Raw genomic sequence first — 27247 nt, 5'->3', positions numbered from 1 at the left:
AATATTACAAATATAATAAGCGTTTTCAGTCCAAAATGGTGGCAGCGGCTGTTGTCAAAAACACCAGAGTTTCGTCTCTTTGCTTCTCTACTCTTTGGTTAGCGGTAGGTTTTGGTAGGGGAAACAGTACTCTACACAACATCTGCAAACACAGTAAAGGAGCCTAAATGTGTGGATAACTTGTCATCTTTTTCATAACATATGCAACAGCTCAACATCATTTCCATGACTGGCAGGGCTAACTACTGAAAGGCTAGCTCTGGCTTGGCAAGCTAACAACAGACCATATGGATGTTTACCTCTGCTTTGTGACCGCTGATGTGGATCCTCCGCCTCTTGAACTTCCTGGAGGAAAGGTAGGCCTGTTATTAAGAGTGGTAGAATACAGTAGCATATTATAGCCTACTATTCTGACTAGTTTTACTGGAGTAATCCTGGGACAGATTATAAATAATGAACATTTTGAACAAAAAATATAATTCTTAAAATTATGAATATGACGAAATGATCAATAAATAGGGCTACAGCTATCATGTAATCTCAACATTTCTTTTTAGCTTTGGTGAGGCACTGCCAACCCTGACCCCACATCACTGTGTTCCTCCTACAGGACCACATTTTGCCATGATGGCACACATACAGAGTCAAAAGGTGGAAAGAATACCAGCGTCGCTGTCCTGGCTGGTATTCAGGCTGAGACCATAATCAGAGCTAAAAGAGAGTCTTACATCCTGCAGGTGGACAGAAACACCACTCCAAGTGAATGAAAATGTTGCTCCGTAAGTACATATCAATTGAACAGGCGATAATATCTCAATGTTTTATTCACAGATTGTTTCTGCTGCCTCCAATGGCTAAGAAGAAGTATTCAGGTCTTTAACTTAAGTAAAAGTACCAAATCAACAATGTAAAAACACTCAGTTAGTAAGTAAAAGTCCTGCATTCAAAAGCCTTAAGTACAAGTACAGAATGATTATCAGAAACAATGACTTTAAGTATCCAAAGTGAAAGTGTTGTTTCTGCATACAAATGCCCCCTTATTCAAATGATTATATATGACATTATTAGATTGTTAATACTAATGTAGCTTAACATTTAAGTAGTGTTTTACTGGTGGAGTGTCAAATAGTTTAGTCCAGTGGTTTCTAACCTGGGGGTCAGGCCCCTCCAAAGGGTTTCAATATAAATCTGAGGGGTCATGAGATGATTAACGGGAAAGGAAAGAGGGAAAAAAAACAATGCATTTTATACTATAAGTTTATCATATGTTGTTTTTTTTATATAAATTCTTCATTTGTAAAGCAACTAGTAACTACAGTAACACAAACACTCAAGTGAAGTACCTCAAACTTACTTGAGTAAATGCACTTTCTAAGTTTTTTTAGAAAAATATAAATGCATTGAGGAATATTGCGTCAACACATAAATAAGACTAGTTTAATTAAGTTTGCTTCAGCAAAAGTGATAGTGCCCTTTCAAAACCTTTCATTTCTTAACATTTCTTTTATTCACTTGTTGAGTCGACGGTCCACGTGTCCACAAACATGTGCACACACCTACACCAAATAGTATCCTGTCTCATCAGTGTCCCCTACCTCTCATTCAGAAAGCCGCTGTGTTGCCCCTGACCATGCATGTTCTCTAATGCACATCTTATTTCCAGCTTGCCGGGCGGTAGACCCCTCTGCAGTTGTTGCCCTCTCCCACCTCCCCCCTGCCTATTCTTTACCACAGGGCCATCCCTGCCCACCTATTTGTGACGTTCTCAGCCAATGAGGGGCGAGTTCATGGTGAGCAAGCACCAATGAGGCCACTTTTTCATCTGTATAAAACTTTTCAGGACAGTTTGCCGGGTTGCACTTTCTGTCAGTCCAGGGCTCCGAGAGGAGAGCACCAGCCCAGAGCGAGCGAGAGAGAGAGAGAGAGGGTAGAGAGAGAGCAAGTGTGAACGCAGGGGGGTTGCCAGCTTTTAATCCCAATCCCACACTTCAGGAAAGTGGTGGGTGAACATTTTGAGCTTCACTACTTTTAACTTTCAGTGTCAGGCCGCTCAGACTTGATGTGAATGTTTCTGTGTTTTCTATCCCCTTTTGTTCCCGAAGCCGCTCCGTTTCAGCGAGGATGGAGAACTCGCACATGAAAGAGTCGCCGGACGTTATGTCCTACTTTGGCGTCAATGAAGAAACCGGCCTCTCGCCTGAGCAGTTCAAGAAGAACTTGGAGAAGTATGGCTACAACGGTGAGGGAGAGAGAGAGAGATGGATGTCTGGAGGAAACAGTTGGATGGAGCATTGGAGGGTGTGATGAAAGAGTAGTAATGAGTGAAGTGATGGATGGAGGAACACACATGTATCATTGGATTTAGCTCGGAAGAGAGAGTGGAAGAACACAGTGTACCTGAAAGGTCTAGGAAGATAAAATGGCACAAACACTGAAGGGGAGAAGAAAGAGAAGGAGGAGACGTAGTGGGATGACTGATAGATGAACTGGTGCTGTGTGTTTTTGATGATGGTGTGATTACGGGGAAACAAAGGGGGGGTTGATGTTTGTGCAGCAGGTGCATCAGAGTTTCAGGTTTCTGACAATCGCTACTGGCTTTAGTTTTGATTGAAGATTCTTTATCTATTAGTGCATTAGAGCGTGACAGCTCATTTAACTCAAGGTCAACTTAACCACTTTTTTCCAACTGCGTCTCATACAGTAGCCTCCCTCAGTGGGATGGAGTCTATCCGCTGAGGAAGGCCGTGAAATGCAGCCGAACGCCCTTGAAAGGGTGCATAAATTGACCTTGAGTTGAGATGTTTTTCGTTAAACTGTGCAAAATTAGTCTCCATCCTGGCATTTGAGAAAACACCTGCATCCTATAGGACATTTAAACTCGTCATAGCAGGAGACACACAGTTAATTAATATCATTAACGACCTCTCTGTTGCATTTAAGTGTCTCTGGAACTTGTGGTGCCTTCAAATGAAACTTGTGAGCTCATGTTTACAACACGGGAAGTCGTGTACACAATATTTTTGGCATTCAAATGGTTAAGTCGTGAGAACACCGCTGCTAAGCAACAACAATATTAACGTTATTGTCGGCGTCTAGAAGCCACAGAGGCTAACAATTTAGCAAGCTAGAAAGTGTGTAACATAATGCAAGAAATGCAAAGGCATAGTGTCAGAGGAAAAAGATGAGGCCGTTGCGAATATCAACATTTTCCTCAGACATATTATAATATTGCGAAGAAAAACAATATACAACAACAATATATTAACTTATTATGTGCCGAAAAAATAACTTCCAAGGCCTCCGCCATTTCTGACAACGTCAACAAACATGTCACAACTCGTGAACTCAGAGCTTTCAGAAACTTTCCACTCACAAGGTCGTGAATACCACAAGAGTTCATATGGACTCTTCTCGTCAACACGGTGAACACGACCCCATTTGAAGGCACCATTAGACACCTGAAGTAAATGGAACATCGTTAATGTTATTAATTACACCTGTGTTATCATGTCTGCAGTTGAAAAGGCCTATTTATAACAAAAACAAGACTAGACGAGACTACTTTTACCGTCTTATTGTTGCATTAAATCATACTCAGCAGGTTGCAGTGACTGTATTTGTTGTGGAGGATCTCAGCTGACAAATGGAGGTTGACAGAGTAACGGCAAACTAGAATAACAGAGTAATTAAGGTCACTGTGAAGGTCAATTAGTAAAGTCACTCTAATTGTGTCATAAACTGTCGGAGGGACAAAGAGGCCTGAACAAACCAGCTGCTACTTAGCATTAATTAATCATTTATATTAGCCCTATCAATAGTTTATTATAAATGTCGGGGGTGGAATAGATTATAGTTTCTGTCATCATTCCTAAATATGTCAAAACGGTTTTGTCCTCAGCGACATTTCCCGCCTCAAACATTAAAAAACAATGCAGTATATATGGCGTGCAGCTATGTCTATAGAATGGTGTCTCATTAATATTGTTTTGTCTCTCTTCGCCCACAGAGCTGCCAGCGGAGGAGGGTGAGTCCACTTCAAAGCTTCAAACACCTGCTTTTCAATTATTCATGTTTGAATGACACGTCAGAGTGCATCTTTTAACTTTGTGCCACCCGGACGCACCTGTTCCTCTCACTTCCTGTGTTGACAAGTCACACAGTCGTTCATCTAACTAACACCTGTCATTGATCCACCAGTGTTCCGCTGGCTCAGAGATAGTTATTAGTGTGACCTAAACTACTAATAATATGTCGATCCAAGGCCATTCAGTTTAGTTTGGCTTGGGAGGTGTTGCATATTGTTGTGATTTTAAACCCAAACTATTAGAATCAGTTTATAATCCATTATAATTGCTGTTATAATGCATTATAATGTGATTATAAGTTACTCTAAGTGATCACTGTTTGCTTTAAGGAAAAAATATGATTAAATCTATGCAATAACAACACAAAGCTCAATTTTCACTTTACTTAAAGCAAACAATGATCACTTCCAGTAATTTATAATCAGATTATAATGCATTATAACAGCAATTATAATGGATTATAACAGTAATTATAATGCATTATAAAAAGATTATAATGTATAACAAGTATGGGAATTATAATGCTCTATGATCCTTGCAAAAATTCTAAAGTATTATGATACTTGACCTAATAAGTCATTATAAAATGCTTTATAATGTGTTAAGATTATTGTTATAAAGCATTATACTGTGCTATAAGCAGATTTTAATAGAAAGTGTTACCAAAAATGTCTTTATATGAGGTTGCTGAAACAAAATGAATCATCATTTCAAATCAAATATATCATATCACCAAATATTTATCCATCACAGTCAATGCTGCTCCTACTTAACCCTTGTTGGTGGAACTGTCTTGCATGCAAAAGCTAAGTTATTGAGATTATATTGACATTCCATAACATTCATACAAATATATAACATATACAGCAAGGACATACAATACTGACCACACACTTGAATACTGTATGTGACTTAATGTTAACGTGTTTTTTAACAGGAAAGACAATCTGGGAGTTGGTGATGGAACAGTTTGAGGACCTGTTGGTCAGAATCTTACTGCTGGCCGCCTGCATCTCTTTTGTGAGTTTGCTCACGTTTCCTTTTACATGATACAGTGCATTTGTGTTTACATGATGGTATACAGTACGTACATGCAGGGAGCCTGAAAAGATATGTTTGTTCCAATTTGGATAAAAGTGCTACACATTAGATTATTTTACTTACATTTGGTGCCTAAAGAGTCCCAGTAACTGAGTCCAAACGATAGATGGAACAAATGTCTTTCATGAGTATGAGTATAAGTATGAGTAAGAGTATGAGTATAGTATAAGTGTTTGGCAAAAAGAAAAAATAGAGTATATTTTCTTAAACCTCTCAAGTTAAAGTTCAGACATGTTGCTGATCAGTTTGTAACAGTTGTTTCTTTCATAGAATTATGTTATTTCTATACTGTATCTCAGTATTTCCCCCTTAAACTGTTGCCTAATTTTCCAACCTGCCACAAAATGTGATATATGTATTAGATTATATTATTATATAGAAGATTATTGGTATGAAATTGAAGCCTGAGAACCCCCAAATTTTTTTACCATTTGATATTTCAGCACAATTTACACCCATCAAATCTCTGCATTAGCACGTTGAAGCTGACCAATCAGAAGGTGGTATCAATCATTAAAGCACTCTCATGACCTTGCTCCCACCCGTCCATAACAAGTTCCCCCAATCAAATGGTTCAGGTTGAGGTTATATTAAAGTTAATGATTGGCTTAGTCTGAAATTAGGGGACTATACCGATCCTGCCAGAGCTGCTTGAGAGGCGACAAAGTCACATATTAGCTGCTCAAAGTCGAGGCCTTGCATCTAAACGTGGCTTGATGATGACGGAGCCCCTCACGAACAGAACTGAAAGTAGACGGAATAAAAGGGAAAAAGATTGGCGATTACAAAAGTGCACATTCAGGCCGAATAAAGAACCCGAAGGTGATGTGAGAAGTGCTGCATCTTCTCTGACCCCTCGCCTGTTTGCTTTGTGATTACACACACGCTCACACACTTGGGCCAGCGTGTACATCGCTGAGTTATTAAATTACATTTGGCCCCATGTCCTCACTCTCATTTACACAAGGAATCCCTCTCTCTCCCTCCTCCCCTCTCCAAAACACTTTTGTGGAAGAGAGTATGCTGGACACATTGTCTTAATCCTCCATCTCTGCCCTCTGGCCTCCCCGCACAGCTGTCACTATGGCCTTAGAAGGACTGACGGCTGTGTGTGTGTGTGTGTGTGTGTGTGTGTGTGTGTGAGAGTGTGTGAAACAGAGAGAGGAAGATAAAGAGAAAGAGAGAGTGTGTGTGTGTGCGCAAATGCATATCAGGAGCTTTATTTTAAGAAAGTCTCAAGCCAGGATGAGAAACTGTATCCTTAGACAAAGGTCAGGGATGGAAGGAACGAGGGATGGCTCGCAGCAGCAGGAGAGAGTGAGAGGCAGAGAGGAGGTGAGGGAGGGGGGGAGAGATTCTAGGATTGGGTTGCACAATGGCATTGTTTGTTACAATGACAGACGAGAGCAATAGTTACAGAGTCGTATACGGTTTCTAAAAGAGAGAACACTAAATGCTGCAAGTACACAGTCATCCTATTCATACACACAGGAATGTCGTGCCGCTGCCGCAGCGTGCTGACAGCCTCTGACGCTCAGCCCGGAGATCGATTGTGTCTTTTGAAGAGAGGCAGGGTGAAGACAGACAGGAGAGAGCGTGAGCAGTAGAGGCTATTTTTGGGAAAAGGGTGAGAAAAGATGAGAGATGAAAAGCAGGCGAATAAAAAAAACACAGCAGATTACTGTATGATGAGGAGGAGGAGCAATAAGTTGAGTGCTATGAGAGAAGGATGGGGTTAGCTCTGTGCTCCGCTGGCCTGCAGCTAATCTGTGTCAATGTCAACACGCAGGCTTTCCGAAACAGACTCCCACTCCGGCTCACCAGGGTGCGCAACACGTGTTAGGCTATAGGGTTGGAAAAGAGTCACATGTAGAGGGAAGACACATAGGATGACACAAGAGAGACATTTGATCCAGTGATGGTTAATAACTGTCATAAATAGCTACCCGCTGTGACTTTATTATGTTGAATGCTGACCAGAGGTAAAAGATAATACTGTCACCCTGAGCAACAGGTGCACAAGAATCTTAACAGTAAACAGTAAAGACACTCGTCCAACCAAGCAGAGTATCAGGAACAGTAAGAATGTATTACTTTAACTCATAATGAAAGAGTTTGTATCGTTATACTGCTTAACCTCCTCAACCCTAACAGATCCACTAGTTGACCCGTCATTTAAAGGGGACATATCATGCTCATTTTCAGGTTTATACTTTTATTCTGGATTTCTACTAGAACATGTTTACATGCTTTAATGTTCACATAATTTATTATCTGAATATACCTATATTCACCCTCTGTCTGAGCACCCGATTAAACTGTTATCAGGCCATTAAATAGGCGTTATCGGTCACCATAAGCACCATAGATGTGGGTCAGAAGGGGCTTACTACGTTGTAAAAGTGAAAGCGAAAGTTAAAAGCAATACGTTCTTACACTCTCTAAACACTTACTGTAGTGAAGTTCAGCGAAAAAGTGTTTTATGTTTCATCCATCTTCCCCGATCTCCACCTTATATGGAGTTTCATGCTGTCTATACTACAGCGCCTGACTTCTGCTTCTGCTCCTGTCATAATTACTCAAGTCGCTAGAGGTCGCTGTCATGTTCGTTCATACCTTTTTTCAGTGATCTTCCATGTGAATAGATGATAAAACCGAATAATGGCTGTAGTAGGCCCCTATTTACCCACATCTATGGTGCTTATAGCCACTGATAACACCTATTTATGATTTCAACACTTCATCATTTAGCTTGAAGAAGTGTTGGGACATGTAGGTGTATATTTGATGTGGTCCCAGTGTGTGTAAAAAGTTATTCTTTAATGACCTTTTATAAAGTGACATTGCCAATAGAGCAACAGAAGTTTAACCACCAAAAATGTTGATAATTGATTCATCATTTCAGTCACTTACTAAGTAAAAATGCTAAACATTTGCTGCCATGTGCATCTCAAATGTGAAGTTTTGCTGCTTTTGTATGATTGTAAATTTCATATTTTTGGATTTTGGACCGTTGGTTGAACACAACAAGCTATTTAAAGACATCATCTTAAACTCTGAGAACATGTGATGGGAATTTTGTCACTATTTTCTGTAATTGATTGATCATAAAGAAATATTTGACAGCTTAACTGATCATGAATTGTTGGTTGGAGGAGTAACAAAGGTAAAAATTTGAATTTAAGGGATAAAGTCTGAGACGAGAAGTGTCTCTCTGTCATCACACATCACGGAAACGCTGTTAAGTCATAAAGTAAAATACATTTTGTACTTTCTCTCTCCATCTCTCAGGTGCTAGCTTTGTTCGAGGAAGGTGAGGAGACTGTCACTGCCTTTGTCGAGCCCTTAGTCATCCTCCTCATCCTCATTGCAAATGCTATCGTTGGAGTGTGGCAGGTCAGCGAACACACACACACACACACACACACACACACACACACACACACACACACACACACACACACACACATGCAGAGGAACAATCACAAGGACACATACCTGCCCCTGAACGCTCAAACGTCTTTTACACACACCTAAATAGACTCTTATACTTAGCAACAGTCACACACAATAAATCACACATGACGGACGGCCTGTTCAGGTCGCAGCCCGTGTCCTTTACAGCGAGCACACGAGAGCTCCGAGTCTGAGGGCGTCCAGAATGAGAGGCATGACGTCAGCCGAAGGTGAAAAGGCCAAAGGTTAAGCCAAAGGGGGGGCGAGTGGAAGGGAGGAGGGGGGAGATGGCGGACAGGGACCCTTGAAGGCTCAAACTGACGTCTGCTTTGTTACAATCCACAGTAAAAATACAGAGGGACGATCGGGTTACCAACAGGCCTTAGGGAGTGTGTTTGTGTGTGTGCATGGTGGGGGGGGGGGGTTCACATGAATCCTGCGGCAGTCATTTGGAAACTATGCACAAGGATTCACACATGGCGGGTACGGGGGAGAGCGGAGAGAGGGAGGGCGGTTGGCATAAATTGGGCTTTACACTTTGAGGCGGTGGAGGGCAGCCTTGGAAGAAACCACAGACTGAATCGAATGTCAACCTGTTGTTCAGCAGACAGACACCTCACACTGCAAACACACGTGGTGGTCGTGACTCAAGAGTTGTTAAATGTCAAACAATTACAACTTTTTACGCCTCCAGGCATTACTTTTTCGGGAATCTGTCCCCCATTCTTGCGAACACGATATCTCAGGAACAACTGGAGGGAATTTCTTCAAATTTGGCACTCAAAGATGAACTGATTAGATTTTGGTGTGTCAAATATCAAAAGGTCATTGTGACCTTACGTCCGTCCCATTCTCGTGATATCTCTTGAAGGCCTTGAGCAAATTTCTTCAAATTTGGCACAAACGTCCACTTGGACTCGAGGATGAACTGATCAGATTTTGGTGGTCAAAGGTCACTGTGACCTCACCAACCAACTGTTTTTGACATAACTCAAGAATTCATTGGCTGATTCTGACAATTTTACACAAATGTCTAACAGGATAAAATGATGAAGTGACGACATTTTGGACAGACATGGATGTAAACTGCAACTTGACTGGTTGGCATACAACAGCGAGGCGGTGATTCTAGTTTAACTATAATTTAGCATCACAAGTGATGAATATCTCTTGATGTATTACTGTACTCCTGTTCTTTGAGCTGTATATACAGATTGAATTTATTTCTATTTCGTTTCTATACTACTTGAATTGTTAATTGTTTTGACATGTTTATGAGCCGATTGGATGGCTAGCCACACCTGGCATAATAGACAATAATATATGGTTGTGGTTTTAAACATTTTTAAACATGTTGAATTGGCAAACATCCAACTGGGATCAAGATGTATTCAAGTCAATGTGTGGTTTGGAGTTACTCTGTTCATGAAAGGCCCTGAAAGTCTCAGTCAGCTTCTTACAATGACCAATGGGGTCCGATCTAAACATAACATGTTCTGCTCGTGGTTATTTCACTTGGGAGGTTTCTGTATTTAATTGCTTTTCTCGCTGGTGTCCAATAGGCTGGGCTCAGTGGGGAAAAGGTGATGTCACATATTTCCATGCACCAATCCGGATTTAGCAACATTTGATCTAATCAAGATTCAAAATCTAATCATACATTTATTTGTTGAGTTGTTTCCTCATGTTTGGAGCTGCAAAAATGAATGATGTTGATTAGTCCCTTAGTGATTAGTCACCTCTGAAATGTATCGCTAACTATTTTATTAAATCGATTTGAGTCATTTTCTTTTCCCCCTAACTTTAATGTTGATTGTTGCCTCTTAAGGCATTAATATTTAATGTTAAAGAGAAATATTAAGGACCAAGAAATAATTTAAAACCAAGTTTTCAAGGGCTTTTAATAGATAAAGTAGTCAAATAAAAGCCTCAATGATATCTCTCTCTCTCTTTCTCTCGCTCTCTCTGTCTGTCTGCACGCAAAACCAAGAAATTTGTTTACAGTATTTTCCTTCAAATGTTATGCAGACTGTAGCAGATGCTATCACTTTTTAATATGACCTTAAAGAGAGCCGACAAAATGACAGGAAAACCTAAAATCCAATACAATCAAATGCAACAATATGACAAAAACGACCTCACACATTACCAACTCGACTCATTTTTAACAGTTAAGTCAACACCGTGGATAGTCTTGACACAAATGCATTGCTGGAAAGGTGTTACAGGTATATTGCATGGGGTTATATTATTTGGAACCACCATGAGAGGCAGATAGAGTAAATACATTTGACTTGTACAATCAAATACAGAGTTTTTCAGGTGTGTGACTCCTTAACTTATATTTCATATTTACTTATAGGGGCACAATACTAGTGTATGGAGTTTGACACTGTACAAGAAGGATTGACAAACCGGCGGAGTTTGGCATGAAATGACCGTATATTTATGTTTTGTTTCAGGAGCGCAATGCAGAGAGTGCCATTGAGGCTCTGAAGGAGTACGAGCCTGAGATGGGGAAAGTTTACCGGTCGGACAGGAAGAGCGTGCAGAGGATCAAGGCCAGGCAGATTGTTCCTGGTGATGTGGTGGAGGTTTCCGGTAAGATTCCCAATACTGGAGGGCTTTTCTTTTCACAGCTTTACCTGCTGCGTGGACTCAAAGTCCATAAGAACCAACGTAATTTGGCAGCAGCAGCAGTGATCTTCAGGGTCACGGGAAATCCTGTAAGTTCAGTGTTCAGTGTTCTGTAGTCACACAGGGTTAATGGTCAAGACCAACTTCCTGAAACTAACCCCTCAGAATAGGACTTGTTGGATTTTTCGAATGGATAATTTTTTAAAATGTAGTGTACCCTTGCTAATTATACCCCCGCGACAACGTGTCGGGGGTATATAGCGCTCCGCGTGTCCTTCCGTCTGTCCGTCCGTTTGCGTGTCACACCTTCGTGTCTGCAGCAGAACTCGAAAAACTATTTGACTTAGGAACTTCAAATTTGGTATGATGGTTGACAGTGTGTTCCAGTTGTGCCTTTTGGGGGTTAGAAGTTGAGCTAAAAACAACCTACATTGTGCTCAATAGACTAATTCCATTGGTTCCAAAAGGGCAAAAACCTTTGGCCCTACTTTAGTAGGGGTCAAGCAGTGAGCCATGCTCACTTTTGCCTTGTTTCTCAAGATCACCCACCCTGCCTTTAAACAAATTAATGATAAAGTCTTCAGCACTGAAAAAAAACAAAAGATTGCTTCGGCTTATATGTGAAAATCCAAAAGTTGTATAGTGGATATTAACTACTAAGAATATACTGTAATAGTATTCAGAACACACTTTAACTATGTAGCACGTACTGATAATTAAGCCAAAGCTCATCTCCGTGGCTTATTGAGGACTTCTCGACCTTGGATCTTGGACAGCAAGTGTTTCAGTCCAGAATACAGTAATAATGTTCAACTCCAAACTTGAGACGGAAACATTTCAAACAGATGACTTTTGTACTAAAAACTCCTGATTTCACCTAAAGAAGGAATGAAGCTTCTCTGCTCATGCGCTATACTCCAAAGGAGTCACATGTGTGTGTGTGTGTGTGTGTGTGTGTGTGTGTGTGTGTGTGTGTGTGTGTGTGTGTGTGTGTGTGTGTGTGTGAGTACATGTCTTCTGATGTCCTTGAGAATGAACATGGGCCCTTTTAAGGCAGTCACAGAAAAAAGGGGGTGGAGGGGAACTCAAGGAACTTGCTGCGGGAAGAAAAAAAAAACAAGCTTGAGTATAAATACACTTAATATCGACGGCCGGACTCGCTCCTCTGTCTCTCCCCTCTCCCTCTGTTTGCTGTACACCTGTTCTTTTCATTTCATGATCTCCCCAAGGTCTCCCTCTCCCTCTGTCTCTGAATGTGGTATCACTTTTCAACAACAACACCATCCATCCAGAGTGCTATCCAGTCAATCAACCCTTTCCCCCCCTCCTCCCTCCACCCTGCAGTCGGACTGATATGAAGCTGTTTGGACTGTAATCCTGCAACAAAAGCTGCTAAACAATCATTTACAGTAAAATAGTCTGATGAACTTTGTTTTTGCATTTCTCTGTACTGTTTGTGTGTTTGTGTGGACATTAGTTGGTGACAAAGTGCCAGCTGACATCAGGCTCGTCTCCATCAAATCTACAACCCTGCGCGTGGACCAGTCCATTCTCACTGGTAGGTGTTACGGGACAGACAGACAGACAGACAGACATGATGTCTTTCTGATGTCTGCTGCCTCACCTAACCACCCTCCACCCAAAATGTGTGTCTCCTAATAGGTGAGTCTGTCAGTGTGATCAAACACACTGACGCCGTCCCAGACCCCCGAGCCGTCAACCAGGACAAGAAGAACATGCTGTTCTCTGTGAGTCAGTTTCTCTGAGTCCTGCTCTCTTTCCTCATCGCTTGACCCTTCCCTTTCCACCTTTATGTTACATGCTAAATAAAGTTCCCGCCGTATTGTTTGTTTCGTAATGCAATTTTCACTTTTTCTAAATGATGACCCCCCTGCCCAATATAAGTACACCCATACATGCTCCACTTGAGCATTATGGAGAACAGTAACCAGCTAGCAGCTCTGTGAGGCTAACATGGCTGTAGCCAAAACACCACTATGCTTTAAGCTAAAAGCTAAGGTCAACATGCTAACATTCTCACAATGACAATGCTACAATGCTGATGTTTAGCAGTTATACCAAAGAACATATATTGCTAAGAAGTGAAAGTCAATTATACATTCCATTGCAACGCCAGCGCCCGGCAGCAGAGCTACGCCTCCGCCATTTTGGACTGTAATCGAGTCGACTACCATAATGACGCCAGTAAAACTTCCGCTTACAAAGTGCCGTACAAAAGTAAAACAAACTACTATTATAACTATTTACTTACTTACTTACTTATTTATTTAGAAACTTTTCTGACCGGCTGCTTCCAAGAGGAGAATAAAGTGAGCGATGGACATAAATGGAAGTTAGAAAAATCCAGCACACAGAGAGAGCAAACTCAATCTTTTTCACATCAAGGACCTACAAAATCGATGTACAATAGACCACAGACCATGGCTCGTTCATCTTTAAATTCTGTTTATGTCATGCTACTAGCACTACTAGCTACTGGCCGATAGCCGGTTGTTTGGGAACAGAGATGTTAATACATCCACCACGGTACAGGCTTACAGCGTACAGCCCATGGGTGGATTAGAAGATATGAAAGTGATGAATTACAGCCAATATATCCATTATACAGCTAGCAGGAAGCTGGCAGAACTCGATATGTCATATGAGCGTGCAGGATGGTGCAGTCCCGTGGGTCTGATGCACGTTCATTATGCCGAGGAAAATAACTCTGGATTCAAATCAAACTTTCGACCTGATGATGGTGCTGGAGGAAAAGACAGAGGATTACCAAATTTATTACAATTCATCTTAGAGGGGACGTGAATTTCTGAACCATATTTCATGGATTCACCTAATATTTGTGGAGACATTTCACTACAAAACACAAATGTCAACCTCATAGTGGCGCTAAATGAAAAGTCAGGCGATCACCAACTCCAGTAGGATTCATCCTCTGGGGAACACGAATTTGTGTAAAAAAAAAACTGTCATGGCAATCCATCCAATAGTTGCGGAGATATTTCAGTCTCTTTGGTCCAGATTGACCAGCTGACTTTCTAATGGTTTTCTTTGCTTCTGTTCAGGGCACCAACATCGCTTCTGGAAAAGCCACTGGTATTGCTATTGCAACCGGTGTCTCCACTGAGATCGGTAAGATTCGTGACCAGATGGCTGCCACTGAGCAGGAGAGGACCCCTCTGCAGCAGAAACTGGACGAGTTTGGAGAGCAGCTCTCCAAGGTGTGAGAGGCAGATAGATGAATCTGAAACTGTGTCACCACAGTGACGGCTTTTATCTATTTATACATTTGTTTATATAAAACAAAGCTACAACCAATGTCTCACACATCCCTCTGTCCTCCAGGTCATATCCCTCATCTGTGTGGCTGTGTGGATGATCAACATTGGCCATTTCAATGACCCCGTCCACGGAGGCTCCTGGATCCGCGGTGCTGTCTACTATTTCAAGATTGCTGTGGCTCTGGCTGTGGCTGCCATCCCTGAAGGTAAACCCCTGGGATTAACTTCCACTTTGTTGTCCAAGAAGATTATCGTGTCTTAGATTCATCTTGTGTAGCCCATCTAATATGACGCTCTATTAAAGATCAAATAAGGGCCACTGGCTTATGATTGATACAATATTATACAGTACCACGCAGCTTATTAAGGGGGAACTCCATCAATTTTGCTTATCTTAGTCTGCTTACAGGTCTTGGGGAGTACTACTGATACAGCAATAGTATCACAATATTTTGCGTGGCAATATTGTATCGATACACGGACGTCAAGTATCGATCTTTCATTATATAAACTATTAACCTCTTAACACTTCGACGGCCCGCCGGAGGGCCCGGCCGCTACCCTGTCTTGCAGGCTCAGTTTTCCAAAGTTAGGCTAAATTTTGGCGAGGAAAAACTGGCATGGCCATTTTCAAAGGGGTCCCTTGACCTCTGACCTCAAGATGAAAACTGTATCTTATTAGTTAGATTATAATCGCAATAAGATCGTATCGTGACTTAAGTATCGAGATAATATCATATCATGTGGCCTCTGGTGATTCCCACCCCTACTACTGCATATGTAAAAGCATACAGTATGTAAAAATATTTTTAAAAAAGTTGCATTAAAGCCTTTTGTGGCTCCAGAGGGAGCAGCGCAAAATCTGGTTAAATTGCCTCAAGTTATGTCACTTGAGTCAGCGTTGGTTGGGTCTGAAGACTACATGTTTGAAAATGAAAAAAAAATCTGGAGGTGTGGAGTTAGAAAGAAGTACTAGCCGCTACTAGCACAACACACCCGAATCTCCGACTGAACTGCATTGTGGGTAATGTAGGCACCAGGTCTTGACAAGGAAGAAGAATACATGGAATAAATAAGACAATATCTTTGTTTCTGCTGCATGGATTTTGATCTTTTTTTCCGACAATGTTGTAGTAGCACAATCAGCGGAGTATTCTTGGACACCTTCACTCTTTTTTGGGGGGGGGTTTGGTGGCAGGTGAAGGCAGGCAGAACAGCCCAGACATCTTTTCTCTTCTGGATTTCCTTCCAAAGCTTCCACAGTGCTCTCAGGACAGCTGGGAGATGTACTTCCATGTGTCCTGGTCTGGCCTGGGATCTCTGCCCACCCAGTCTGCCTTTTCTGATAAACTCATAAAGGAACTTCAGCAGGTGGCTGAAGCAGCTTATCTGGCTCCTATTAACTTGGAGAAACAGCTGTTTGTCACAGACAGGAAGCCAAATAATCTTTTTTTCCTTGAACTGATTCTTGTGGTCACTACCAACCTCCAACAATAGATGACAGTTGGAATAGTTACTCAGCTCTAACTGGTTTACCCACAGGGATCAGGACCCTAAAAACCGTCAAACTCCAACACTTGGAACAGAAACTTTTTCGCTGCCTGATTAAATATTGTGGGACAGAAACAGTCTGAGATCTGGAGGTGCTCACATTCCTCCCTGTCACACCATCACAGTCAGCTGCAAACTGTACCAATGGTCATCACACAGACCACAGTCTGATGATGCCAAAAGGACAACATCATCTGCAAACACAGATGCCACGATAATGTCACTAAACTGGACTCTCTCCAGACCTTCTCCACAACGTTGTCAGAGTTTCTTTCGCCAAGAATCAGCGGCAGCAGCCCCCTCCCACAGGAATACCTTAGTTTGGGTGTGCTCCAGCTGATGTGTGAAGGGCTGTCTAGGGACGACCACTGTTGTCAGCCTGCCCAGTGGCAGGGGTTTGAACAGACATGTCAGATCATTTTCACCTGGTTCTTTGTAGGGCTGCCCCCTCTTAGTCGACTAATCTGTTGTTTTGGTTTTATTTGACTAAGATTTCTTTAGTCGATTAGTCGTTTTTTATGCTTTTTCATGCTGATTTGACTTATTTCCAAGAAACTTATGAGCAAATCTCGGGTTAACACAGGATTTAAAGTGGTGCTTTTGTGTGATTCTCTGCTGAGAAACTCGGTTTTACAGATTGTGTAAGAGTGTCTGTCGACTAAGGCCCTGACACAAGAAGCCGACAGTCGGCCGCTGGACAGTTTTGGGCCGTCGGTGAGCGTCTGTCGCCCTAGTTTTTGTGGTGTGTCCCGCACCGTTGGCTCTAGCCGGCCCGTGTTGGAGGTTTTTCGGCCGATTCAGCATGTTACTGGTGGAGCTCATCAGTGAGAGAAATCACTCTGACTGGCTGTTCAGCTTCAGCGAATCAGTGACCAAGAAGAGATACAGAAGTAAGGAAAGCAAGCCAACAAGTAAAGTCAAGAGGACGCACACAGGAGGCTCTTCTAGTCTTTCATCTTCATCTCATCTGATCATTCCAACAGACGGATATTTTCACAACCACATGGCCATCTGGAATGAAGCTAAGTGGTGAGTGAGAGTGGTGTGAAAATGGTCGGCAAACGCAGCTTCGTTTCATGTACGTATCATAACAACAGCTTGTATATCCTCCGTCCTCGGTCTTCCAGTTTCCCTTTTTGAATAATGAATACTGACTACCGCTACCTGCTGGTGTAGAGAGTTATTTCCTCTCACGTACGTGCTAACTGGCCATCAACTTTAGTCTTTGCGGTGTGTTCAAATGCAACTTGTCGGCCAAGACAAAGGCGACGTGAGGCGACGTGAGGCGACGTGAGGCGACGCAACAGTCGGCCTTCATCGCCGCTAGTTCTTTGATGTTGGCTTGGTGTGTCTGGGCCTTTCTTTGGTCGAGGACAGCCCTAGTTCTTTGGCTCGAGAAGTTCCTCTTAATGTTTTGTCCACCTTCCAGCAATGACTGTTAGTTTATTTCCTTGCCCAACCTCTGTGCTTTGTCCATCGCAGGTCTGCCCGCCGTCATCACCACCTGCCTGGCTCTGGGAACACGCCGCATGGCCAAGAAGAACGCCATCGTCAGAAGCCTGCCCTCTGTGGAGACCCTGGGCTGCACCTCAGTCATCTGCTCCGACAAGACCGGCACCCTCACCACCAACCAGATGTGTGTAACTAAGGTAGGTTCACACTCACAGATTTGAGGTCACACAAATATACTTAACATGAATTTTCAATGCAGAAAGGTGACTGAAAATGAGAGCATATTTAATGCAGATGTATTTTATTTTGTCATCTTTCCTTGCAGATGTTCATCATTGATAGAGTCGATGGTGACAACGTTTCCCTCGGTCAGTTTGACATCTCAGGCTCAAAGTACACCCCCGAGGGCGAAGTGTAAGTGTCAAAAGAGTCAAAATGCACAACACATTTTTGACTAAATATTTATTTTTTATTCTAAATATATTTGTCTTTTTCTACTAGTACAAAGAATGGCTCGCTTATGAAGTGCAGCCAGTATGACGGACTGGTTGAGCTGGCTACCATCTGCGCTCTGTGCAACGACTCTTCTCTGGACTACAACGAGGTCTGCAGAGCATTCAGGAGAATCTTGTGTGCATGACATTGATGCTTAAATGTGACACGCTGCCAACGTCAAATGTACGTTTGTCCTTTCTTATTTCTCCACCATGCAGTCCAAGGGTATTTATGAGAAAGTGGGTGAGGCCACTGAAACAGCGCTGTCCTGTTTGGTGGAGAAGATGAACGTGTTCAACACCGAAGTGCGTGGCCTGTCCAAGGTGGAGAGGGCAAACGCTTGCTGTTCTGTAAGTCCACAAAAGATTCCATACAGTATATAGCGTGTTATCCAGTGGGCAACCTCTGGGTCTGAGAAGTGAAGCCAATGCTGAAGTGCCTTAAACTTGCATTCTTTCTAATCACCAGCAGGGGGCCACTCCTCTGGTTGCTAAAAGAAGTCTGATTGTATAGAAGTCTATGAGAAAATGAGCCTACTTCTCATTTATTACCTCAGTAAACATTGTAAACATGAGTTTATGGTCTCAATCGCTAGTTTCAAGTCTTCTTCAATACAGCATGATGTTCATTTAGTAAATTATGCTCCCATTTAGAGTCAAATAGACCATAAAGCAGGGTATGCTTTAGGGCGTGGCTACTTTGTGATTGACAGGTCGCTAACACGGCATTCTCCGGTCTAAGTGTTGTCCGTGTTTTCGTCTTACAACTTTAACCCTTTCACAGTGTGTTTTCAGATCATGAAAGTTAATTACAACCTTTTTGGTCGCCTAAAAATGTTTCATTAAGCGTTCGATTGTACTTAACTCCACCCTCTCGTGTCACTTCTGGTTGCAAAAAAAAAATGTCGACGGCCAAAATGCTAAACTCAAGGCTTTGAAGCGGGAGTCCACAAACCAATGGGTGACATCACGTTGACTACATCCACTTCTTATATACAATCTATGGTGTTATCCTGTATACAAAGACATTTTAGTGTAACACAGTGGACAGGTCCATTTATGTCCTGATGAAAGTTACCTAAGCTTTTACGGTCGCTAAAGCCCAGAGAATTATCACAAGTTCGCTATATCAACTTAGAAGGTGATAATATGTCAATATCCACTGCCCCCTAGTGGTAAACAAATCAGTTATTGCAGGTTCAATCAGTGGAAAAAATATCACAAACATACCCAGTGGCTTAATAGATGTGCTAGGCTCAACCTTGATTTTTGATCCTTTTTCCTCCGGCTCACCTTCTTTTCTTTAATTTTCCAACAGGTGATCAAGCAGCTGATGAAGAAGGAGTTCACCCTGGAGTTCTCCAGAGACAGGAAGTCCATGTCAGTTTACTGCTCTCCTGCCAAGTCCGCCAAAGCCCCTGTGGGAAACAAGATGTTTGTCAAAGTGAGCGTGTGACACAAGACATACTACACACAAGACACATACTACTGATTATTCACACAAAAGTATGTTGAACGGTAGTACACCTGTTGAGTATGTAGGGCGTAGTATGGGGATATCGGACGGAGACATTTTCTTATAAAAGCCTCAAAACAGAAATTATGACATCATAATAAAACAGAAATGGGAGTTCAAGTCAATCAAGTCATATAGATTATACATACCATATGTTGATAATGATGTTGTACGTCAACAGGGTGCTCCAGAAGGCGTCATTGACCGCTGCTCGTACGTTCGTGTGGGCACCTCCCGCGTTCCTCTGACTGGCCCGGTCAAAGACCACCTCCTGTCAGTCATCAAGGAGTGGGGCACCGGGCGTGACACCCTCCGCTGTCTGGCGCTGGCCACCTGCGACACACCTATGAGGAAGGAGGAGATGAACCTGGAGGACTCCACCAAGTTCGCAGACTATGAGGTGGGTGCAGAAAGGAAAGATATTACAGATATGATATTTTACAAACTTACAGTGGAATGTTGCAGTAGTTTACTTTCTTGCTCCAAAGGACACTAAACCCTTTTGCTTTCCTCTTTTCTCCAGACTGACTTGACCTTCGTGGGCTGCGTGGGCATGCTCGACCCTCCCCGTAAGGAAGTCATGGGCTCCATCGAGCTGTGCCGGGCTGCTGGCATCCGTGTCATCATGATCACTGGTCAGTACGCGTATCATACTCAGTAATCTCATCGTATAAGAAAACAAGCAACAGAAACGATAGAACCTTCATTTTCTGTCCTCCCAGGTGACAACAAAGGTACAGCTGTGGCCATCTGCCGTCGTATCGGCATCTTCACCGAGGATGAGGACGTCACTAACAAAGCCTTCACCGGTCGTGAGTTTGACGACCTCGCTCTGTACGATCAGAAGATCGCCGTTCGAAAGGCTTGCTGCTTCGCCAGAGTGGAACCGTCCCACAAGTCCAAGATCGTTGAGTTCCTGCAAGGCTTTGATGAGATTACGGCCATGGTGAGGAGAAGAAAAGAGCGTATACATATTACGTTGTTGTGTTTCTTGATACAAATACAATAACTTATCTCCCTCTACTCTTCGTCAAGACCGGTGACGGAGTGAACGATGCCCCCGCCTTGAAGAAGGCGGAGATTGGCATCGCCATGGGCTCTGGCACTGCCGTTGCCAAGTCTGCCTCTGAGATGGTCCTGGCTGACGACAACTTCTCCTCCATCGTGTCCGCCGTCGAGGAGGGTAGAGCCATTTACAACAACATGAAGCAGTTCATCCGCTACCTCATCTCCTCCAACGTAGGCGAGGTCGTCTGGTGAGTACACACTGGAGGTGAGGCATGAGAACTATTACAAGAGAGGCCAGAAAACTAATAAAATCCTTTGCTCTACCTCCTCTCTCCTACACTCAGTATCTTCCTGACCGCCGCCCTGGGTCTGCCCGAGGCTCTGATCCCCGTCCAGCTGCTCTGGGTCAACCTGGTGACTGACGGTCTGCCCGCCACGGCACTGGGCTTCAACCCCCCTGACCTGGACATCATGGGCAAAAGACCCCGCTCCCCCAAAGAGCCCCTCATCTCTGGCTGGCTCTTCTTCAGATACATGGCCATCGGAGGTACAACACATCATGTCCTCACTCGCTCTCTCTTACGGTCTCATCCAATGAAGCATTTTGATTTGATTATTGCTGACACAGCAGATAAATCCCTCGTCCCCTGGTGAATGTATTGTTTCAATTTCCTTTATTTTGTCTAAAATGGCCATTTAAGGTCATTTAAAAGAAGACTTTCACAGCTTTGTGAGAATTTTCATCTAAATGATGTTGTTGCTATGGTAAACATCTGTCCTCTGGGTATCATGAACCAAATTAACATTGATTTCTTAAACACAATCATCAAAAACTCTCCGGCAGCCGTTATATGAGTACCATCCACATATTCGTTCAATATTTTAGATTTAAACTTAAATAGTTTCTGTCTGTGGATGAAAGCCTCCAGACGTCTTTATTTATTAAACGGTAACATCTCCTCCAGGTTATGTTGGTGCTGCAACAGTCGCAGCTGCTGCCTGGTGGTTCCTGTACTGTGATGAAGGCCCAGGGGTTACCTTCTACCAGCTGGTGAGTATTTAACACTCTATTATTTGTGTACTTGTCCTACAAATGATGCATCTGTGGTGCCTGATCATACAATGGACTCCTGAGAAGGATCTCAGCTTCTCAGAGGCCGTGCCAGACTTTAGTAAGATTTTATGTCTCTCTATCTTCTCTGTCAGTCTCACTTCATGCAGTGCAGCGAGGACAACGAGGACTTTGATGGGATCCACTGCGAGGTGTTTGAGGCCGCTCCCCCGATGACCATGGCTCTGTCCGTGTTGGTCACCATCGAGATGTGCAACGCTCTGAACAGGTCTGACTACACTGTGATCTCAGACTTCCAGCTAAGCACTTACCTCGACACAGTTATTGAACAACAACAGACAATATTCTGCCTAGTGGTGTAAGTAGCTACATTAAAGGAACAGTGTGTAGCATTTAGGGGGATCTATTGTGCAAAAATGGAATATAATATTAATAAATATGTTTTCATTAGTGTATAATCACCTGAAAAAAGGAATCGCTGTGTTTTCGTTAGCTTAGAATGAGACGTTTATATCGACATAGGGAGTGGGTCCTCTTCATGGAGCCGTCCGCCATGTTTCTACAGTTGCGCCGAACGGTCAAACCAAACACTGGCTCTAGAGAGAGCCTTTCACGTTTTTGCGACAGCCACCGTAGTTCTCGGAGATGTCGCCAAATCCTACATGCTGCACCTTTAACTCAAGTACTGGACCTAAGAACAAATTTAAAGTATTCCACTTCAGTTCAGTAGCGCCAATTTTCTGTAGAATGAGTACTTTTACTTTTGATACTTTCAGTAAAATCAGCTCATACTACTCTTGTAACTTTTATTTAAGTAGTGGGTTTAAATGCAAAACTTTCACTTCTAATGGAATACTTTAAAATTGCTGAATTGGTACTTCTACTTAAAGGGACAGTGTGTAGGATTTGGCGATATCTAGCGGTGTGGTTGCAGATTGCAACCAACTGAGTACCCCTCCGCTCACTCCTCCCTTTCCAAGACTGAAGTAACGTGAACCGGCGAGTGCAAAAACGTTTGCCTCGCTCAGAGGCCATCTTTACCATAATACCACTACTTTAGGAGCAACGGAAGTCAGACGGCTGCTGGCGGTACCACAGTTTTACACTCTGTAGCTCACATTACCACAGTTTCACAAGCGCGTCGGAGAACTACGTTGGCCTTCAGGTAACGTAAAAACATGATAGGCTCTCTCTAGAGCCAGTGTTTGGTTTGAGCAACATGGCGGACTCTGTGAAGAGGACCCGTTCCCTATGTAGATATGAAGGGCTCATTCTAAGCTAACGAAAACACAATTCTTAGTTTCAGGTGATTACACACTAGTGAAAACATAGCTTTGAATATTATATTCCATTTCTGCTCATAGATTCCGCCAAAATGTTACACACTGTTCCTTTAAGTACTTCTTCCACCACTGAGTAAACTACTTCAAATGTGCTCCCCATCGGACAGTAAAATGCTTCTTCCACCTTAACACAGCTGTAATAGTAATCCAATAATACAACATATATTAACATTACTCTCATGGGGGGCATTTTTCTCTATTGAGTATGATATTGCAACTATGATTAAGACAGCAACACAATATGTTGAGGTCATCCTCCTTCAATATTCACCGTATCAATGCATCAGAGTTCACATGCTTATTCTTCACATCCTCGACACACAGACACTCTTTCACATGCTCTCACACATTTTCAGTCTGCATTAACGTACCCCTCCGCCTCCCCCATCCAACCCCACCTTCCTCCTCCTCCTCCTCCCTCCCCCCCAGCTTGTCTGAGAACCAGTCCCTGGTGCGCATGCCCCCCTGGAGCAACGGCTGGCTGGTGGGCGCCATGAGCCTCTCCATGTCCCTTCACTTCATGATCATCTACGTCGACCCCCTGCCCGTGAGTCTGGCCTCCTGCACTACAGCCCTCTTCTTCTTCTTCTTCTTCTTCTTCTTCTCCAAAACAAACATCCATCTCCCTCTACTCCTCCCTCACACACACTGCCTCTCCAACCTCCATGTTGTCATTGCTTAAACACACCGCTCAGCTGCCCAGATTACTAACAGAGGTGGCATTTAAGGTGGCATACAATGAAACCAGCTGCTCAGCTTTGTGGGGCGAAGGTGAAGAAGCAATCACATACAAGACATTTATACTGATTCTTCTTCTTTTTCTTTTTTTTTTATTCACAGACATATATATGCATTCATAGATAATATGCAGCTTGTTTCTTACTGGAAGTTGTGCATGTAGTTTGGCAGCTTTAACGCAGCGTCGCTCTCGTCCACAGATGATCTTCAAGCTCACTCACTTGAACGTGGAGCAGTGGCTGATGGTGCTGAAGCTCTCCTTCCCAGTCATCCTCATCGACGAGGTTCTTAAGTTTGTGGCTCGCACATATCTGGAGGGTAAGCTAAACACGTGACCTCTCTACAACACGTTTATTTTATTTGGTATCTGTACGATGTTTATAGTAGACAGACTGTATTAAATTCACATACTGTACAAAAAACAGATGTGATTATGTGTTTACAGGTGAGGTTTCTAATCTCTGCACCGTGTATACACATTTTGAAGGGGATTTGGATATGACTTATGGTGGTCATATTATTATTATGTGCAAGGTTTAAATAGTTTTGAAATTTCCAATTAGTTTATATTTTATTGTAGTAGTTTTTTACTTTTTGATTTAATTTTAGTTTTAGTTAGTTTTCAGAGTATAATTTAATTTAGTTTGTCAGAAAGGTTTACTTTTTGTTAGGGCCAGCTATAATGTCACGAAGTATGTAGCTATACAGTATATACTTACAAAATACATGGTTGGAGAACTGTGTAGGAATGGCCATAATGTTTAATGTTTAATGTTTAATGTCTGCGCTACTTTAGTGTCCGATGTGACCCAATTGCAGCACAGCGCCGTCTCCTTGAAGGTCAAGTCCGTTCAGTTTCTCTGGTTCAATATTCACGAGAGCTGATGTAAATTCATACGGTCTCCTTTTTTCGGTAGTGATAAATTATAGATAAAAAACTAAAACTGATGTATTATTATTTTTTTAACAAGGCAATATCGTCTCAGTTTAGTTTTTTACTTAAATTATATAGTTTTTATTAAGTTTCAGTTTACTAACAATATTTTTAACAGCTTATTTTCATTTTAGTTTCAGTTTTAGTTTACTATAATAACCCTGGTATGCAGCCTCAACACATTTTGGGTAAAACTGGAATAAATGATAAACAGGATCCCAGACCTACTTTTAAAATATGTGTTTACATTTTAAGAACACCTGACTTCATCCTCCTCCTTTAACATTTCAACTATGAACTATGAATGTCTAATTTTTATTGATTTGTAAGGAATATATGATTCATTAATGGAATGTTATGACATAATTTACCTCCCAATTAAATGTATTTTAATGTATTTGTTATTTTAACCTCTTTTCTTATTCCTGACACACAATCTCCCAGCTTCTTTCCTCTAATCTCTGTTTACTCTGATGACATTCACCTAACGTTCCTCTCCTTGGATGCTCTTTGTCACCATTTCCTCTCTGACAATCCAGTCTAAACCTATCCCCCCCTCCTCCACACCCCTGTAACAACACAAGGTATTCCCCTGACTCACACTAAAGGTTTAAGAACTCTGCATCGTGCACATATTGTATGTTTTGTTGATCTTTTTCTCTGCCTTGCAAATCTCTCTGGACTAATGCTTTTGGATCCCGTGCATCTGTCATGAGCTGCCTGTAGAAATCTGATAAATGGTCTCAGCATCATCGACATTTGCTGACAGTAGCTTGTAGATCACATGAAAGTAGAAATAGTAACATTAGCACACTTTGACTGCATTTAATGCGATCAAACTAATATTGTGCATTTTGCTAATAAGGTCAAAATGTAGCTTAGTTAATTTTGGATTATTTCTCAAAACCGTGTATGCTCAGTTGCTCTTGTTATTGTGAAAAAGTAGCTTTCTAATAATATAATCTAATATTTGACTTTGCTCATATACAAATTTTGTTTATTTTCTGATGATCTGATGTGACACTGTTAAACGATGGGGAACTTTTCTATTAAGTTTAACACGGAATTTATATTTAGATTATTTATCTTTATTTTATTTATATCATACTATATTTTAGCTAATGTGCAGTCTTTTCCCCACGATGTGACACTGGTGATAGGCTCAAATACGGACAAAAAAATACTATATAAAGATATGATTTTTTTGGAAATGTGCTAGTTAGAGAATACATCCATGCTGAGAACAGGTGGATAGATACGTTAATGTATGTATTGGATGCAAACAAAATGTAAAAAAGACAATTTGCTGTCTTACGGGTGTTGCATCAGACTATTGTAGTCAAGACATGAGTGGTGCAGGGATATAGAAGTATTAGAAGTAGAAGTATAGAAGTATTTTTGTAGGCTAACCAGAAATATATAATGGGATTTTTCCATTGGGTTTTGGATTATTGCAGAAAATCAGCTCTGTGGCGAACAAAAATGTATGATACTTAGACGTCTCATTTAGCCGCTTGTTAGCAACCACATTTTTTAAGACACATAAAAGCTTCAAAATTTCCGAGTGGGATATTTACTGATGTATTTTATATCGAAGAACAAAATGTTAAAAATCTCTTCAGCTTGTGTTAACCACAGACCTTCGGTACGTTTCAATACCCATACTACCATACTATTTTAGTATGCCAGAAAAAGATTTAGTATGTCCCAATACATAGTATGTCGGATGCAGTATGCCAAAAGTACCAGGATGTCCTTCTACATCCGGTCGCATTTTGCAGTATGCAAGCAAGCATGCTTTTCTGGATATTCTGAACCCCAATCCTCAAATTTCAAGATGCAATATTACAAAGAAGTAGTATGTCCCAATTGTATGCATAGTGCATGCAACAGTGCATACTTTGTAAGGGCAGCTGCAGTATGTACTAAAAGTAAAAAGAAAAACTGTGCGATTTATAACATAGCCATCATTTCAGGCATCTGACTGAAAACCCATCTTTGTAGAAACTAAACAAATGAAATATTGCCTGTTAATTAGTGAGTTTTAGAGGTGCTGGAAGGTGGATTTTGTTACTTTTGACAGGCTAGCTGTTTGTTTGTGCTAAGCTGAGTTTGCTGGATGCAAAACAATGGACTCTTCACTCAATGCATTTAACTGATCAACCTCAGCACACCGCCTTTACCTCGCAACTGACAAGCTTGTGTTTTCCTCTGCAGGGAAAGTCTAGAGGAAAAGTGCGTCAGAGAGCGTCTGAAGCAGAGGCAGAGAGAGAGAAAGCTGAGACACAGGATGGAGAGGAAAGGGCTGAGCGCTCTCACTGCCAACAGTCACTTGACGTGATCAAAACATCTAGTGACATGAATACAAAAGAAAACACATAAGCCATCTGAAAAATACACCAAAAGAAAGCTGCAAAATATTTGTTTCTGTGTATGTACTGAAGTTAATATATAGGTGAGAGTTATTAAAACTATTCTGCGTTGATTCTATTCTTAAAGAATAAAGATATGTATTAAAGAAAATGTGAGACTTGGATATCAGTGTTGTTTTTCAGTTTGTT

General features: G+C 41.9%; 1 protein-coding gene across 2 annotated transcripts; it reads left to right on the top strand.

Annotated features, from left to right (window-relative positions):
• The first annotated feature begins 1865 nt into the window (after nucleotides 1-1865).
• On the top strand, nucleotides 1866-27222 carry atp2a1 (ATPase sarcoplasmic/endoplasmic reticulum Ca2+ transporting 1). Of its 2 annotated transcripts, XM_074655198.1 has the most exons (26): nucleotides 1866-1999; nucleotides 2103-2239; nucleotides 4007-4024; nucleotides 5023-5105; nucleotides 8478-8582; nucleotides 11105-11243; nucleotides 12757-12837; nucleotides 12942-13027; nucleotides 14363-14518; nucleotides 14643-14784; nucleotides 17612-17778; nucleotides 17907-17995; nucleotides 18083-18185; nucleotides 18295-18426; nucleotides 19394-19519; nucleotides 19773-19991; nucleotides 20115-20226; nucleotides 20314-20537; nucleotides 20627-20847; nucleotides 20944-21146; nucleotides 21565-21650; nucleotides 21806-21939; nucleotides 23444-23561; nucleotides 23953-24070; nucleotides 25226-25270; nucleotides 26904-27222. In XM_074655198.1, exons 2-25 carry the CDS (start codon nucleotides 2122-2124, stop codon nucleotides 25228-25230), a joined length of 2985 nt encoding a protein of 994 aa, XP_074511299.1. In that variant the 5' UTR covers nucleotides 1866-1999; nucleotides 2103-2121; the 3' UTR covers nucleotides 25231-25270; nucleotides 26904-27222. The 2 variants fall into 2 exon arrangements, with proteins under 2 accessions (XP_074511299.1, XP_074511298.1); XM_074655197.1 differs by lacking the exon at nucleotides 25226-25270.
• Nucleotides 27223-27247: the final 25 nt, after the last annotated feature.

This window comes from Sebastes fasciatus, chromosome 13 (genome assembly GCF_043250625.1).
Source record: "Sebastes fasciatus isolate fSebFas1 chromosome 13, fSebFas1.pri, whole genome shotgun sequence".
NCBI lineage: Eukaryota > Metazoa > Chordata > Actinopteri > Perciformes > Sebastidae > Sebastes > Sebastes fasciatus.
This window is presented reverse-complemented; position numbering and strand designations above follow the sequence as displayed.

What these genes read in the sequence shown, in the direction of transcription:
- atp2a1 (XM_074655197.1), top strand. Translation starts at nt 2,122, where the DNA reads ATGGAGAACTCGCACATGAAAGAGTCGCCGGACGTTATGTCCTACTTT. An exon ending in ACCAGATGTGTGTAACTAAG is followed by an intron (nt 17,779 to 17,906) that starts GTAGGTTCACAC and finishes CTTTCCTTGCAG; the next exon opens with ATGTTCATCATTGATAGAGT. An exon ending in TTGATGAGATTACGGCCATG is followed by an intron (nt 20,538 to 20,626) that starts GTGAGGAGAAGA and finishes CTCTTCGTCAAG; the next exon opens with ACCGGTGACGGAGTGAACGA.